At 39.4% G+C, this 17,418-nt stretch overlaps 2 protein-coding genes across 2 annotated transcripts; one reads left to right on the top strand and one right to left on the bottom strand.

The window, feature by feature from the left end:
• The first annotated feature begins 1,214 nt into the window (after positions 1–1,214).
• hmga1a (high mobility group AT-hook 1a) lies at positions 1,215–7,271 on the top strand. Its single transcript, XM_056733921.1, has 5 exons — positions 1,215–1,332; positions 2,027–2,133; positions 3,411–3,503; positions 4,183–4,242; positions 5,364–7,271. Exons 2-5 carry the CDS (start codon positions 2,044–2,046, stop codon positions 5,439–5,441), a joined length of 321 nt encoding a protein of 106 aa, XP_056589899.1. The 5' UTR covers positions 1,215–1,332; positions 2,027–2,043; the 3' UTR covers positions 5,442–7,271.
• A 1,851-nt stretch (positions 7,272–9,122) lies between these two features.
• Positions 9,123–17,418, bottom strand: smim29 (small integral membrane protein 29). The gene is made up of 6 exons (XM_056733864.1): positions 17,180–17,418; positions 15,673–15,877; positions 14,783–14,808; positions 13,155–13,260; positions 12,204–12,280; positions 9,123–12,095 (listed from the first exon to the last, which is right to left on the bottom strand). The coding sequence occupies exons 2-5, from the start codon at positions 15,778–15,780 to the stop codon at positions 12,212–12,214; spliced, it is 309 nt and encodes a 102-aa protein (XP_056589842.1). The 5' UTR covers positions 15,781–15,877; positions 17,180–17,418; the 3' UTR covers positions 9,123–12,095; positions 12,204–12,211.

Here is a 17,418-nt window from a genome sequence, read left to right as displayed (position 1 = left end):
AAGTCACACAATGAGCAGCGAACATAATGACTCACGATGACTCCTCCGTAAACAACAGGAATGGAGGAATTAGTCACCTTGAAACAATGCTTGAATTTGCATGCTATACCTTTAAGAGGGATGATTTTGCATTTAAACACTTCTATGTTGATCAAATGGTCCATTGTGAGGTCAGGAATATGTTAAATGGTGCTGCGCTATCACTCGTATTTGCAACATAAAATGCCTTTTGACCTGATCTCAGCTGCCAACAGTTGCAGTTTCACACCTTGCTTTGTCCTGCAAATGAAAAGAATGTTTAAGCAACATCATTTAACAGGAAAGAACCAGCTTCTCACAGACAGTGACAGGATATTTCAGCTTTTTATAGCAACATATGACACTAAATGATGTTAATTAAAAAAACAAGATTCATCTTTGCAAAAAGGATATCCTTTCCAGAAGAACTTAAATACATTAAATGAGATGATATGTGACTGTACAAATACAAAATCTGATCCTTGTGATCCCTGCTATTCTACTATAGCATACACTGCAACAATGACTTTCTTACTTAGTATTTTTGTCTTGTTTTCCACTATAAATGGCAAAAAATTATCGAATCAAGATGTTTTCTTGATGAGCAAAATGACCTTAGAAAATAAGTCTTGTTTTTAGACAAAATAACATGAATTTGGTGCTTAAAACAAGCAAAAAATCTGCCAATGAGGTAAGAAAAATAATCTTTAATTTAGCGAATTAAAAATGTGTTTTAAGCACAAATTCACTGAAATTTAATTTGTTTTGTCTAAAAACAAGAAAGGTCATTTTGCTCATGCAGAATATGGATCTTGATTCAAGATTTTTTTTAACTTGTACTGAAAAACAAGACACAAATACTAAGTAAGAAATTCATGTTTTGCAGTGTATACGCGGCCGTGCTAAAGAATCATTTTGTCGATCTGAAAAATAAAATAATGAATCAAAAGATTGCTTTCAAATGACGCTCCACACACAGACAAATCTTTGCAAAGTTCTGGAACAACATTCTTACATCTGTAGTAGAAATGAAATATTTCACATTTTTGGTGGAAACGGATTAAATTCTTTTGTTTTACTTTAAACAACGAGCTGACTCTTTGGACTACGTCATCATGGTTGACATGGCAATTCACCAATGGAGTTTGTCGGTTACGTATGTATTCGCACCAAGCCCCTCCCACTTGTCCCCGCCTCCCGTATGTGTATTTCCCGTGTGGAAGACCCGTAAAATGCCCCTGAATCTCCCGGTGTCTGTCTGTCTGTCTTCCGTTCACGCGCTGGACTCTCCCCCCGAACGACTTCTTTTGACGGGTAAGTTGTCACATTTCGTCCTTCTTTAAGCGCGTTTTTCTATGTTTTTCTCTGCGAAAACAAGCAACAGGACTTTAGGGTTTTAAATGCGACGTTAGGTCCCGATTTACAGATTGGCGGCTCGCGGGGCGCATATGAGCTCACAGCAATGCAACGAGATTATTCGCCTTTCACAGATAAACCGTTTTTAGATTCTTAAACAGTAAAATACAACGATGAACGTTTGAGAAGAGCTTTAAATGAAGAAACCGCTCAAATTGTGTCTGACACACACACGCCCGGTTTCATTTTCCGCGAAAGTCACGCGACGAAACCTCAGCGACGCGAACAGCAGACCGTGTTTTCACGCACTCGGGTATTTAAAAGGGCGCGAATCTCGCGCGGTGTGTTCATGTTCCGGTTCGCGCACCGTGGAAACCGCCGCTCGCCTTTAAATCTTCGCAGCGTGTTTTATTTCATTCTCCGCTGAGGTATTTAAATCAACTCGTTTACTCCTCTCAGTGCGTTACTGTGACTCGTGTGCAACAAGACGCGTGCGCGTTTGCGCGAGCCCGGGCCTAGCGCGTGTTGTAAACAAACGGGACGCCGGTCGATCAGCGCGTTCTTCCGTCGCTCCCACAATAAAGTTCGTTTTAATGTTGATGTCCATTAGACGGTCGCCTGTTGTACGTTTAACTGTGTTGTTCTCCTGCAGTTTTCCAGTGAGACATCATGAGCGATACGGGCAAGGACACAGCGGCTCCTAAAGAGAAAGATGGAGCAGAGAAGAGAGGACGCGGAAGACCACGGAAACATCCACAAGTAAATACCGATGTTCTCCATCTTGGTTTTTATCAATATTATTGAGAGAGACTTGCTGCTGGTGTTTTGGGTTTAATGATGCATATATACGCACATGGACTGAGGGGGTTGTTGTTGTTGTGGTTGCGGGGGGGGGGGGGGGTAGATTTCTCTACATGTTTCAAACACTTCATTGCACATTTGTGATGGTCTTTGGGTGGCAGGATGACCAGGGCCTGTAACATGATCCCTTTAAACCAGCAGTAACCCAGTTCAACCGTTTCGCCTCCTCACTGATTGGCTGGTGGGAAATGCCAGCGTCTGATTGGTTCACGTAGCCATCACTCTTGGGAGAGGGCATTGAGTTTAAAGTTTCTGTTACTCGGCTGTGTAACTGGACCCTGCGAGTGGTAATTCATGGCCCCCAGCAGACATCTATATGTATGACAGCCGTCAGAAGTGGTGTTTTACAAGTAATGTGTTTGACAAACAATCACAGAAAAAACTCTTGACTGCGGATTGAAGCATTTCCATTTTAACTCATTTTCACATTGGTCACCTGCTCATGGTCATATTTGGGTATATTCATTGTGTGTGATACTCCATAGATAATAGAATATAAATGTCAAATGTTTTCTCTCCGATGATCCTGTACTGCAGGCAGACGCATGCGTCATACGTGATCTGGTCAGGAACCTTTTATGTGAATAAACCATCACATTGCACAATTGTTTCCTAGTAAATATTTATTACACAAAGCCTAAGCTTTTGCAACTCTAGTTGTTTTTGGGCCGTCCAGAGATACATACTTTGTGCAGCCCTTTTAAAACACAAATCTCTGTCATCACCACACTGGGCCAGATTTACCAACAGCGTGTGGCGGCGCAAACACATTTTTGCCCTGCTTACTAAAGACACGCAGTATAAATTAACACTGGATAGTGGTGGACACGGCTGATTTTGCGACGGACCTTATTGCATATGCATTCGGACTTAAACTGTATGGAAGGAGATTATTTAAATGAATCACACAATACCTCTTGCTAATATTTGCACTTGTTATTGTACTGGTATTTGCGTCGATAGTTAACGCAAAAGACCACATCTTAAATCCTGCGCTGATTTGTGCCGCACTTGGTAGAGATTGTATCTTGTCATGTGGGAATGAGACGTCATGCTTGTTGTTTTTTAAATGTGTGTTATTGGCTTTTTTTTATTGCGCTCTCGTGCAATTTTGCCCTGTTTATGAAATCTTTCAATATTTTCAGTCTCAATTTTCATGTGTTGTTGTCTTACAGCAGGAACCCAGTGGATCTCCAACGCCGAAGAGACCGAGAGGAAGACCAAAGGGCAGCAAAAATAAGCCAAGCGCCGCAGCATCTAAAGCCAAAGTGAGTAGAGAGGATTCTCAGCTGTTCTGTGCACGACTGCCACCTCTGAACGTCAACAAACCATTTCTCAAGACATGTCTTGAACACACTGGCCTCTTCACGCTCACTTTGTTGAACTTTGAAGTGTATCGTCACCCATCTTAGATTGCGCACATCATTGCCGCACATCAAAACAACAAAAATCAGCAAAGCTTGTTTTCATGAAAGTGCACAAATAAAACCCACCGCTCAGTTCCGGTTGATTCTACAGACTTCCTGCCAGCTTCCTGTGGCGTACCAAACGTTGTGCATCGCAGGTGCACCGGCAGTTGCCAAGATATTAACCCCACACCCTGCTTCCACTCTCCCATCTCTTCCATGATCTATTGTCTGGACGACAGCTGACCCTCAAACCATCCCCCCACATGCTCACTGCGTCCTCCTTCAGTGTGTGTGTGTTGTGCGCTCAGCGTGCAGTGAATGTGTGTTGTGTGCATGTGTTGGTGTCTTACACCAGCTGTCTCTCAGCTCTGGGCCAGGTGGCCGGCGAACCGAAGTGCACGGCATGCTGCTCATGTACATTTCCAATATAATGAACTTGCTGCCCTTGGGCCGTGTGCCAGTGTGAGTTTAACGGCGCCCTCTAGTGCTCAGCTACATGTTTGCCACACATTTTACTAATTTGTTTGTCTCCTCCTAGAGAGCAGCTCCGGCGTCTGCACCTGCAGGGATGAAGCGGCGTGGAAGACCTAAGAAAGCAGTGAGTATCTAACTTAAAACTGTGTTTGTGTGACTGTAACAAAACCACAGGGCTCAACCGATGTTTCTCTGTGTGGAAAGAAGTTACGGCTATGACATGTAACATTTGGCTGCTATCACAAGGGATCTCTTCCTGTTGTTTACCATCAGCTTCTCCTGCCGGTTTGGTTTGTGACAGGACATCGAATGTCATAGATCAGGTCGTGTCAGTTGGACATGTGTTGGAAAGGAATCCGACGCTGCCCGTTTCCTCGACAGCTCATGTTGTACTCATAGGCTTTTAGTTTTTTACGCTGCATTCCTCAGGCATGAGGCACAATTTTGCACCACAGGTTGATTATTCCGCATTTAAACATGTCCACAGGAATCCAGTGGGTGCGTTGAGTCACAGAAAGCCCAGACTTTGAGTCACACTACTTGTGCTTTAATAGTCAGAATGCTTCCTTTGATGATTTATTCACATTATTCCGCCCTTCCTTTGTACATGCATCAAATTCAATTCAGAATCGATGCGTTTTTCAGACGCTTTCCATAAAAATGGAAAGAATATGGACTTTATGTCCATGACGTCACCTGTAGGTTTATGATGAGCTGTTATGAAGCTTAGTGGAAAGAGCTGGCCGTCGCCTGGTTGCTGAAACCACTTGTCACTCAAATGGCCATGCACCCAAAACACCTAAGTTAGACAGGCAAGAACTTTTTTTTTCACCCTCACAGTTGTCATGGTCAAATCAGCTATATAGAAAAATCATCTCCTGTGCCAGGCTGTAAACATGTTTTTCTTCTGCTGTAAAGTTGAGCATTTGTACATGTGACTCAATACAATTCTGCTCTGTTTTGGAGTCAGCCTCTAGCGGCTGATTAATGAATTGCATTTTAAGTCACTTCCGTGTTGGCTTCACAAGAGAGATCAGAAGATTGCCTCTTGCTTGCAACCCATGTGAGCATAGAGTCTCGGCAGGAGTGGTCGGGGAAAAAGCCGTCTTCAATATTTAGACTGCGTTACAAAGTCCCAACGCTAGATATCAATAACACACAAAAAGTTTCAAGTGACTGAAAATAGTTTTCTTTGCATGTACTGTGACATAGTGCATTCTCTCATTTGATTGAATTTCCCAACAGGAGAAGGAGGAGCCATCCAAGTCCTCTGAGGAGGAGGAGGAGGAGGAGGAGGAGGAGGAGGAAGAAGAGGAACAGTAACTAGCAAATCCTGCTACCTCACAAACCGGCATGATTTCTTCCTGTTGACCAGAGCTGGACTGACACCCCATCCCTCACACTAATGCCACCAACCCCCGGTTCACTTTTACTCTCCAGTGCCCCCTAGTGTCAGGGAGGCCTGCACACTTCATGCGCCTTCTCTGTGTAACACCACTGGATAAGACTCAAAATACTGTACGTCTATTCTTGGATGCACGCACACGTGTGTGTGTGTACATGTCTCGCACTCAATGGGTAATTGGTTGAAACGTTCTGTCAATATACTGGACAAAGATATGCTCTGATGGTGCCTGACACGAAGCGATTGCTGAATACTGTATCAGGCCACACATTTACGTTAGTTTTTACCTGTCATCATCAAAGACGTGGTGGATTGTGTGATATTCGTATCGTTGTGTACTGGACAAAGGTGAATTGACCTACTCGTTTGTTTTTATTTCGCTTGCGTGTGTGATAACTCAACGTCTCCAGTTATACTTTTAGCTACTTTGTCATTCAAGCTAGAAATAAAATTGAGCATATTTGTGAGTGATAGCTTAGATGATTTTTAACTCCTCGTAATCGATGTATCATTTGATGTTTTTCCTTGTGTACCTCTTTTTTTATTTTGTATCACTGAGTCCATAATTCCCGAACAATTGACCGGCATGCCAGTGTTATGTTGTCCGTTTCCCTAAAGTGCACACGCTAGGGGAGCCTATGGTTTAGCCATGTGTAAGCTAGCTGTTTTTAATGATGGCGATTGGTTTTTAATTGAGACATTTTAAAAGGCCGCCGGGGAATGAGCAAACTTGAGTTCGGTTTAAACTTGCCGGGGAAGTCCCAAAAGCGCTGAGCTCCTGAGATGTGAATGTTTAGATTGAAGACTTTGCTAGATCATTCCACATGCTCTTCATTTCCTCTGAAACCTCCCAGCCGTGTTACTTCTCCACCTATGGTCCACTCAGATAGCTTTGATAGTTCAGCTGTAGTGTAACCTCTTTGTTTTGTGCTTTTTTCGACGTGTTAAATTCCATGTCAGGGAACGCTGATCGGTCCAGTGACTGGGTCTCCTCTCAGAACTTAATGCTGCTACAAACATGGTTAATTAAACCCGGAATACTGCAACCAGGTCAGTTCTACTCTGGACTTGACCGTCACATTCATACCTCACTGTACTCTACTCTTATCTGACGACGTTCAGCCGGTCTCAGCGTAGCCTTTGGCAAGAGCTTTTTTTTTTATTGCAGTGTCTTGATCCAGTCATGGCAATTTCCATATGGTTTTTAGTTTGTCTTATGGGTTTTAACTGAATTTGCTCACAGCTGTGCGCACATTTAATAAACAGTAACTGTTGGTTAATTATTTTATACATAAACATCTGGACACGCCACAGGAATTACTGCATTGTGTCTGAAAGATGCATGACATGTTCGCAGACTGTGGTAGAGACTTATAGGTTCTGTGTATGTGTTTTTGTTAAACTTGTGTTTTGTATACATAATGGTTTGGTGCACTGAATTGATTTGATGATATCATGGAAAATAGTTGTCGCACCTAAAGGCTCGTTTTTTTTTTATCTCGGTAATAAACTACATCCTACTAGTTGCTTAGGTCTGAGCCCCCATTGAGTAAACCGTGATGGTACTACGGCTGTTTGACGCAATGATTTTAAACATGTGCCCTCAATACTGATTTCTTGTTTTTGATGTGCTTGTGCACAGAACTGGTTTGGGATCAGTCTTTTCAATGTATACACTCTGCATTTTCTATTGTGGACTGCAGGAATTTATATGAAAAATGATAATAAACTTACAGATTCGTACATAATTTGGCGCTTGTCACTTTTTAAAATAATTCTGGTATATACTGTGTCAAACCAGAGGGCAGAATAGAACGGAACAGAATAAACGATAGGAAAGAAGAATGTGCAGAGTGCACAATGTCAAAATGTGTCAATTCCTCACCCTTGAGTCTGTGTACATGTGTTCCTGTCTGTAAAGGATATCCGTCATTCCTTGTTTTTCTTAGGAAACTCCTGATACAGTCTACACGTTTGTCAGTCAAGTCTTTCATAAAAAATGTGAATCTTTATTTTATATTGGCTTAGTTTCTGTCTCATTCGATGCATTTTAATCCACACAATAGAGTTGCTACACAAACTGTTCACAGACACACAAAACTTGCGTGTGTAAAACTATTCTGCTTTTTGCAATTTCTGAGTGTATAGGGCGAACACATACTTCCACTGATGAATGATGATTTCGAAATGTTTTAGTTTGTTAACGTAATTGAGGAGCTTGATAAGTTTGATAGTGTGACATTGTAGACAAGGACCTAAAATGATAAATAATGTTTAGTTTAAAGTTTTAATACAACTGAGCGAGGGCTGCACACACATGTTTTAATATCGGTGACACTGTAATTGAATAGATCTTACACATACAGTGGCAAATAAATAAATAAAACGATAAAGTTAAAGTAGAGAAGTCTGGTTTTGGATGGAAATTTATTTAATGTCAGACCATGTGACCTACCACTGGCCCCCAAAAATATCCCTTTTAGTTATTCTGTTAATATTTAAAGTGAAAACTGTAACTTAAACGAAATAAAATGAAATGAACGGGGAAAACGCATACTTTTGGTCGTTCATGACATGTTACTGTTGAGGGAATATGGGTATTGTCCCTTTAAGAAGCATGGGGTTTGTAGTCCTGGCCGCACTGAATGATGGGAAAAGTAGTGCGGGTGCGGGATATTCACGTGATGAGAGAAAAGAAGCAGACGAAGAAAAGGAGAGTAAGCTGCTTTAGAGGTTTTGTTGTTTTCTTTATAAGTTCGTGAAAGCACCCGGAAGTTCAAGTGATTGTCAGAAGGTCTAGTGATGGATGGAGCTTTCGTTGACGAGATTAAACAACGTGCTTCCTAATAACTTTGGCGGCTCATCATTGTGAGAAATGGACCAGAGCAAACTGTTACAGCAACATTATCCGCTGGATAAACATAAACGTAACACATGTCACAGATGCTTAAAATGCATTTATTTGCGTTTAGCCTCCACGACAGCCCTCCGCTGTGTGTGACTGAGTGAACTGTGTGCATACGGCATAGACTCGACTGAGTGACGTGATATGGAAATTAACAAAACAAGAATAAACCAAATTCGCAAATAATAATCAATAAATGTATAGCATTTCTGCTATGTTACACTATGATGTCGCCACTGCTTTAAAATATTTCTCAACCAGTTTGTGATGGTGAATATTTTTCTGCCCTCCAGCTGCACTTCGTAAGGTGACGTAACGTCATGCGCAAACAACCTATTAGTTTGTTTTAAGGGCTTCTAAAATTGGTTCGCATGTTCGGTTTTGTTCTTTCTTTTAGCACCACTCGTGTCCCTTTTCCCCTGTTGATTTGTTTTGTGTCCTGTAAATATGGTAAATAGTAAAGCTATTTTTTATCATTAATTTCCCTTTTATTAAGTCTTTCACTTTTTTTTACAAATCTTGTCACTATTTTGTATTCACTAAATTCTTTATCTTTGTTACGTGTTTTGTTGTTGACAATCACTCACACCCACAGTAATTGTTCTATTTAATGTTGCATCTCAACACCCCTGGATCACACCTGGGGTCGTAACACCTGCCAATCTGTTACCATGGAAACAGTCAAACCCAGTCAAATCATAAAGCGCCACAGTTTTATTGTTGTTAGAATATACATCTGGTTGAATCAATTAGATCAAAAAATGCATTTAGGTCAACAATAATGTATACATGTCATACCTTGAACCTGCAGAATCAGTTTAAAAGTAGCCCAATTTCACGATAAAACAACAGAGTTGCAGATCCTGAGTTCGGTTTCCTATTTGTTTTATATTCTTAAACTGTATTTTACATTGTAGTTAACTCCAGTTGTTTAAAGTAGGCTAAGAAAAAATTGTTCAAATGATCGTCTCATCCATCCAATAAATGAATCCATGATGTGTTTTCCTGATCACACTACCAGCCTTGAACATTTAGTAAAGATGCTGATAGGAACATTCAAAAAAGCGCAATAAAAAAGAGCATCAGCAGACCTGCAATAATTTAACAAAAACATAGTAAAAATAAAGAAGCCATCTATGAAAAGTAACTAAATACACCCGGACTGGTAATCACATGCCCTTGATTCATTGATCATCAGTGATTTGAGTATAAAAACAGAAGCTTGAAGTGTTGAGTGCCCAGGAGGAAAGATATCAGCAATGACCTTACAGAAGCAATTCTTGCTGTTAATTTGAATGTTGTTGATGTAATTTTAGCTTTACTTTCACAAACAGGCCTACTTGCAAAACTCCATCACAAGCCTTCTTAAAACCTCCACATCAAAGACGGTTTTAAATCTGCTGTGAATCTGATTTTGGGGTGTTTGAGGCCAGTGCCCGGCTGCAAGAAAGCCCTTAAGTGAGGGTCTTCATGAGGCGGAAAACATCCCAAAGATTAGGGTTTTCTTTAGGAGGGCTGTAACAAAGGTCTTAACCATCACCCTTATCTACATAAGTGTTTATACTCTGCATTCCACGACGATATCAAAACACAGCAACAAAGAAGCAGTTGCCAAAGTTATGCTATAAAACATACATACCATTGTTTTTAATTGATCACAAATTTAACATTAGAGCCAAACATTTCAGCTGCGGACAATATTAAAAGTACAGGGAAAAAAAGACAACACTAAAGACGGTAAAGCTATTATTTCAGATAAATACGCAAAAAGAAAAAACACCCTCTAAATCCACTTTAATGGATCAAACTGATATTTTATTGTGTATTATTAGTCTCATTTATCTTTGAAAGTTAACATCATTCCTTTCCTCCACTTTATTGAACATGATATCATTCATCGCGTTTAAGATTAAAAGGGAGCTGTTTCGGTCCCTTCATTTTGGAAGGTAGGAAATTAACTTAAGGACTTGCAACATACAACACTTAAAGAGTCTATAACATGAGATCATGTAAATGACATGTCATGCAGTGTGTAATGTTGGCGTGTTTGAAAGTAAGCAGTCTACGAAGTTTGTAAATCCGAAGGTGAATGAATAACAAAGTCATGGCTTGGAAAAATGGATGTCGACTCTGAATCACTCAAACGAGTCGTCACTAGTCCGATTCGCCAACCGCCGCGTATTAAGTCACTTCATATAGTCCCGCCTACATTTTGCCAGGACAGCCCACCAAAACTACACTCTTCAACCCCAAACACTGTAGCACGTGACACTTATTCAGGGTAGACCAACCGCATCAGACCAAACCATCTGACCAATCACATCAGACTAGACTAGTGGAAAGGATCGCGGAACGAATCATTTGAGTCAGTCAAGAGTAAGATTAGAATAACTGGCTATTATTACGAAATAATTGTGTTTTAACACCTTCAATGTCCAAAAACTTGTTGTTGGACACTCCAGAAACCAAAGGAGGACCTTAAAAATCCCTAGTTATGTACTCTTTAAGGAACACTTTAGAAGTTAAGGGTGAAAACTTCTCGAGTCTTAATGTTTCTGTAAGTGAACCCTTTTCTTTTTTTAAAGGTTTCCGTACAACCTGGCACTGGATTTTAGCACTCCAAGATCAAATCTGTGCACATGTATGTTTTATAAACGGTTTATAAAAACAAACTCTACTTTCAGTAAATACTTTTTAAACACCTAACCCATTTCCTTCTCGCTTTTTGAGAACAGGACATTGCACAAAAAATAAGGTACAATTAAATGAGAATTCTTTAGTAACTTTCATCATAAAATACCTTGCTCCGCACAGCTGAAATATTTCTTTTCACTATTCACCTAGACTTGAAATAATAAAAACCAATAGTGAATGTGCTATTAAGGAACTTCTAAAATCCAGTCAGTAGTTAAAGCAATCATTTTACGATATATATATTTTTTTTCATGGGCAAGATCAACGATCAGTAGTGCTCAACTCTAGGATCTTAACACATAAACCATTGAAAAGACCACCCACCACCATTCACAGAAAATATGCAGTTCCCAATTATCCAAACGATTGTCCAAATGGTTTCTGAAGGTAAAATACATGTCTAATATTTTAAAGGGTTGGTACAAGAACTCAAATCACTCAATCTGGGTTATCCTTAACCATTGACTCACTTTTTTACAGTAACTCCTCCTATTAGGAAATAAATAATGCTCTATTTTCCAAACCCTCCAATTTTGGTTAAAAGCTTCAGATAAATGCAGACAGTTTCCTGGTGTCCTCACATTTCCAGAGCATAACTGTGTCCAGTGTTAAGAGAATGAGATGGCCAACGTGCACCAATTCCACAACAGAAACATGTGAACTGGTCAATCAGAATGTAGTTTCCAAAGTGTTGGCTGTTTAGTGGATCGTCCAGCTATGACGAGATGGCTTGATCTTGCACAGAACATCAGCAGAATACATTAAACTAGCATAAATACAGAATGTAAATGGAATTGTATTAGTGGAAAAGTCTTTCAAGTCTTAGTCAATGGATTGTTCTTTAAAGTTGATGTTCTTCTGAGAAGGTGTCATACCATATTCAACCAATATGAGCCGAGATGCACAAATGTGAGCCCGACATCAGAATTCTGTGCTTTCAGAGATGACCAAATGCTTTTCTCATCCCTTCAAACTGTCATAGGAAAAACTGTTTATCGTTCAGTGCCATAAATCATTACGTGACAAAACTATAAAAACAAGAAAAGAGACAAATTGGTCACAGCAAAATAATACAGCAAACCTGCATTGTCATGCATTTTGGTTCTTTGAGAGCAACGGTCGTCGTTGTTGATAAGACCTCATCCAACCCTGTACCACCTGAAGAGACAAAAAAAAGGAAATGGCTCATTTGTTTTATTCATCTTCGAAATATAAAGACACTATTACCTGCAACATTACTGAACTACATGAGTTAAGGGTCGGTCACAATATTGCAGATAACTATAAAAATAAAGTTCTTAGTTTAGGACAATATAGCATGATTCACATCACAAGTACAAGTAAAGATAGAGAGAACGATATCGTTGGGATCACTTTCAGAGCAATTTTTCTACAGCTGATGAACAATAGAACATAATGACAAACAGACTCTGGATGATCTCTGATTGATGTTTGTTTTATTTTGGAGAGAAGACATTCTAGACTAGAGTCAGCTCGCATCTCACCCATTCAGGGACTTTTTTTGGCCAGACGCAAGGGTGAGGAAAGCACAGAGATAATTTATTTTAATTATAATTATTTCTTAAAAATGTCCTCTTTTTAAGAAATGAAATCCAAACGAGCGCTCAAGACCGCTCAGAAATGTTAGCTGGGGCAAAACAAGACTTTGCAATGAAGCGCAGCAAACACTGGGATTATAATACCACAGTAATGGGTTCCAGGTGTGTGTGTGTGTAATCAGCGGTGCAAAGGCTGCTGGGAAATGGAGTCCAAGTTAGAATTCCAGAGATAAAGCTCTTTGCTGGCAAACAGAGGCAGCCGTATTAATAAGAACATGTATGGAACGGTTCCCTATCTCTGGAAATATCCCATTCACCTTCTAATGAATTTAATTCCTTTTTAATTCCATTTCAGTTGTTAAATTCTAACTAACTACAATAAATACGATTTCATTGACCTCTCCATTTATTGCATTCACTATTTCAGTAATTGCAATAAGATGTCATCTTTGTTTTTCTTTTCCAATAGTTACCTTTGTGTCTTCCTCCTTCCAAAGGATTTCCTGCTCTGCCTCATTCAGCTCTTCAGTTGGGTCGTAGGTGTAAACCGGCAGCAACTGATGCCGCAGTCTATCAATCCTAAACATGCAGAAACACATACAGCACAAGATAGATATAAAGCTTAGCAACACCTGAAAACACATCATGTAGTGAATTAAATAAAGCAGATAATGATGTAAAGACCAGAGTTGAGACACATGGTTGCAACACAGATAACGGTTTATTCTGTCCTATAGACACCACAGAAAAATACTTTAAAGCAGCTGAGCAACAAGACACTCTGAGTGAAGAAATAAATTGAAAAATGGTTAAGTACACAGTCTCTGTTCAATCCCACCTATTAGTTCATTGGCTGTGTCCGAGATCGCATCTGGGACAGTACGTACTGATCTGGATTAAGTACCTGCCTAACTATCGACTGTTGAAACAGTAAGCTACTATTTAGTATACTACAATTATATTTTGGATAGTGATACACCAAAATGAATATTCTGTTGCGAAACGATGCCGAAAATTCAGGATGCATTTGGCCGAAAACCAAAATCGAAAATGACATAATTGTATTAACTACACACACTGAAACCACACAAATTAAATAGAACATATCTTTAAACAATACTAAATATATTATTCTTATATATATGTCAACACGATCAAATATCTATTTTTTTTAACCAATCATCTAAACTTTGTAGTTGTAGAATTACTATTTTACATTTACGCATGTGGCAGACGCTTTTGTATTCTATTGTATTTTAAATGTTTTGTTTCTGACTATGTGCAATCCCCTGGGACCGAACCCATGACCTTGGCGTCACTAGAGCACGCTCTACACACTGAGCCACAGGAAAGCCTGTTATAATCAAACAAAGCATCTATTGCTAATACAAGAAGTTGATATATGGTGCATAATAATTTCAATGAGAACAACACGCAGAACACAGAGGGGCAGTGAGTGTTCATGTAAACTGACTTTTCTTGACATATTTATTCGTTTTAGCCTTTGACATGGAGAGCTTACATGATCGTCCTTTAATAACAGCTACAGTGAGTGAGAGCACTGAAGGGAGAGGTGGGGGCAGCAGATATTTTGCTTTTTATTTTTCGTCCGAAACCGATAATGCCATTTTCGGCTGCAAATTTTCTGCAGCCGTAATTTCGGTGCATCATTGATTTCATATGCTCTTTGACCAATGATGTATTAACAACAGCCTGTAAATAGACGTCATAAAACGAGTATAATTAATCACAAGGAATACATTTAGCAGTATTTACACTTGAAAAAAGTTCCTATTTTCAATTGATTTACTCTTTGAATTTGGCAGTTGCTCAGCTGCTGAGGCATCATGGGATAGAGTAGTGTCCATCCAATGTACACTTACAAATCTCTCCATTTTAAACCTACAGAGGTTTCGGACATACTATTCATCCGCATGCTGATTTTCACACACTGTGTAGAATGAAAACAAACAACTTTGGATTCAGCCTATGTCTTGAAAATTTTGTTTTTAAATTGACTGATTATCTGTCAAGTAGATAAAAGAATTGTTTGGTAAATCCCTTTATGTCTTCTAAAATGTGCTGTACTTGGTTTATTTACCTTCGTTTTCTCCTTAAGTACATCACCTGTAAAAAAACAGAGGACACATTAGCATTAGCCATGAGCCTGTATGAGATTTTGACAGTTTGGTAACGTTAAGCCAAACTTTCGTGCTGTGGCGGTATTGGATAGGATAAACAAAATAGAGCACAGAACCTGACTGCACAAAACATCTCATACATTTGGAACGCTAAAACAGAAATTTTGGGCAGTTTTAAAACCGTGACATTTCCAATCCGTGGTATACCTTGAAACTGGTATTTGGCCAATGCCTCAATAGCATGTCACCGTACTCCGATCCATTGAGAGCGAGAGAGTCGCGTCCACTCCGTTAACTTCAATGGAACAGTTTTTTCACAGCAATGGCGGTTCATATAGGCTCTCAATAGTTCCCGGAAGTTACTGGTTACGCATGGAGCTGCGACTAAACAGACCAACTGAGGTCAACTTATAACCCATTTTAAGACGAAAGCCATTTAATGAATAAAAAATGAAAGAAATAAAACATTTAAAGAGAAAACATAACTTCCAGGAACTGAATCTGAAGGCTCCATGAATCATGTGACGCTCCAGCGTTTTGGACTTCTGTTGGTAGAACTCTCTCTCTCTCAATGGCTCTGACCGTTCTATACTCCTCAACACAATGCTGTGATATCATTGGATAATGTTAGCATTGAACTGCTTTGCAGATGGTTTGGTGAAGAAAGTGTGCCGCTGATAACCTCTGGCAAGCATGTGCAGCAAAACATGTCCACCACAACAGAGTAAAGACTTTTTGTCTTTCTCAATTGAATTACTCCATCATGTGACTTTGCATTCCTCCCCTCACAACAGCACACAGTCACATGCTGTTACGGATGAAAACATCCGAGTCAAATCATGCCACCTACCACTGCTGCAACTATCCCGACCAAAGTGATGAGGAAGAAGGGGACCAGCACGTAGCTGACAGCCGCATCCCTGTTGATATTGTGAGGGGGCTGCGTGGTGTTGTTCATAGCGTGATGCGTTCAGGGCTGTGCTCCTGTCATCTGTTTACTGCTCATCTTCTGCATGCATGTGACTCCCGCATGGTCTCTCTGCCCCCACTAATAACTGCGAAGAGAAGGCGGTTATTTCTGGATGAGGACACTGGAATGTGGGTTAACTGTTTGAATTGATCTACTAAATCAGTCCCATTTCCGTTTTAAATCAGGTCTGCTGCTGTATATAACACCTTCTCTTTTCTACTCATAAAGAAAAGCCTCAGCTCTGTATACTGTAGTGGGCTATCTGAGACCTGTTTTCTATTATTGCAATTGTGCTTTTTGTTGTCCTAATGTTATTCCAATTGCATCTGTAAGTCACTTTAGATAAAAGCATCGGCTTAATATCTAAATGTTAACGTAAGGAGAACATATTTATTATTGACATATTTTGCATGAATACGTTTGTTTGAGAAATGGTATTCAAGGCAATTACTGTATGCATTTTTCCCTGAAACACTCAGAATCTACTCAGTTTGCATCAGTGGTGGGTAAGTTACTCAGAAAAAATAATGAATTACTAGTTACTAATGACATATTCAATAGTGTAATTAGATTACTGTACAAATTACTCTTGACAAAAAGTATTTATTAACTTATTGCTAATTACTTTCTATATCTTACGACAACTTTGATTAGAATTGATTTAGGGATACACACGTTTCGACTTATTTTATTCATTATAATAATAAATAATAAATAAATAACTTCATAAATTGTTTTTATTAACTGACCGAAGTATACAAATGTGAGAAGGAGACATTTAAGCACACATTTTAAAGTTAGACTTATAATTTTGATGTCATTTCCACTATTGAATCTATTACACAGTGTTTAGTTCAAGTACAGTAAATTATATTACTGACAAAATAAGAGTCATCACTTACTTTACCATTCCTAAGGGAAAGTTATTAAATTACAGTGACAAATACTTAGTAACTGTTACACCCAACACTGGTTTGCATTGTTGTTATTGATAATAATTTCAACACATTGGTTTATTTACTGTATTGCAAAATAAACCTACTCTTAAAATCCTTTAGTCAGCTAAATACAATGTGAAGAGTATTTCTATTACACTGACAGTGAATGCGCTAATAAAAGTACGTAGCACAGTATCTGCGGCGAGTGGATTAACACAAGCTGTGCAAAACACAACAGTTAACAATGAAACAACCTTGTGCAGTGTGATTGTTATGAGTCGCATGATGGCCTGTGCTGTAAAACATATTCCCATAGCAAGAATTAAGAGAGAGTATAATAGTCAACCATTTTCATTTAAAAAAGCGCATTTAAAACAACTTTACATTGCCAAATTTCATTAATGTTGACATGTTAAAACTGCGCATTGTGATGACTGCTGCAGACTCACGTGAAAGAAACATGACCAGTCAAACCACCATCGATCGAATAAACCCACAAAATTCACTTCAGACCGATGAATGAGTAGATTTATGTGTGAGACGACACCAGACCTGCTATCCGTGTATCTGACTTCAAACCTTCGACTCTTTTCACCTCGATCGGTGTTTACGGAAAGACAGCAGTAACGTAAAACGAAACGACGATGTTGCAGCTGAAGGGAGGGGTTGTGAGGGTTTCATAAAACGC

This window comes from Triplophysa dalaica, chromosome 20 (assembly GCF_015846415.1).
Source record: "Triplophysa dalaica isolate WHDGS20190420 chromosome 20, ASM1584641v1, whole genome shotgun sequence".
NCBI lineage: Eukaryota > Metazoa > Chordata > Actinopteri > Cypriniformes > Nemacheilidae > Triplophysa > Triplophysa dalaica.
This window is presented reverse-complemented; position numbering and strand designations above follow the sequence as displayed.

Bases quoted from the DNA above. Each gene is read 5' to 3' on its own strand.
- hmga1a (XM_056733921.1), top strand. From the start codon at position 2,044: ATGAGCGATACGGGCAAGGACACAGCGGCTCCTAAAGAGAAAGATGGA. The intron at 2,134-3,410 runs GTAAATACCGAT...GTTGTCTTACAG, and splicing joins GACCACGGAAACATCCACAA to CAGGAACCCAGTGGATCTCC. The intron at 3,504-4,182 runs GTGAGTAGAGAG...GTCTCCTCCTAG, and splicing joins CCGCAGCATCTAAAGCCAAA to AGAGCAGCTCCGGCGTCTGC.
- smim29 (XM_056733864.1), bottom strand. From the start codon at position 15,780: ATGAACAACACCACGCAGCCCCCTCACAATATCAACAGGGATGCGGCT. The intron at 14,809-15,672 runs GTAGGTGGCATG...GTTTTTTTACAG, and splicing joins TCGGGATAGTTGCAGCAGTG to GTGATGTACTTAAGGAGAAA. The intron at 12,281-13,154 runs GTAACTATTGGA...TTGTCTCTTCAG, and splicing joins GGAAGGAGGAAGACACAAAG to GTGGTACAGGGTTGGATGAG.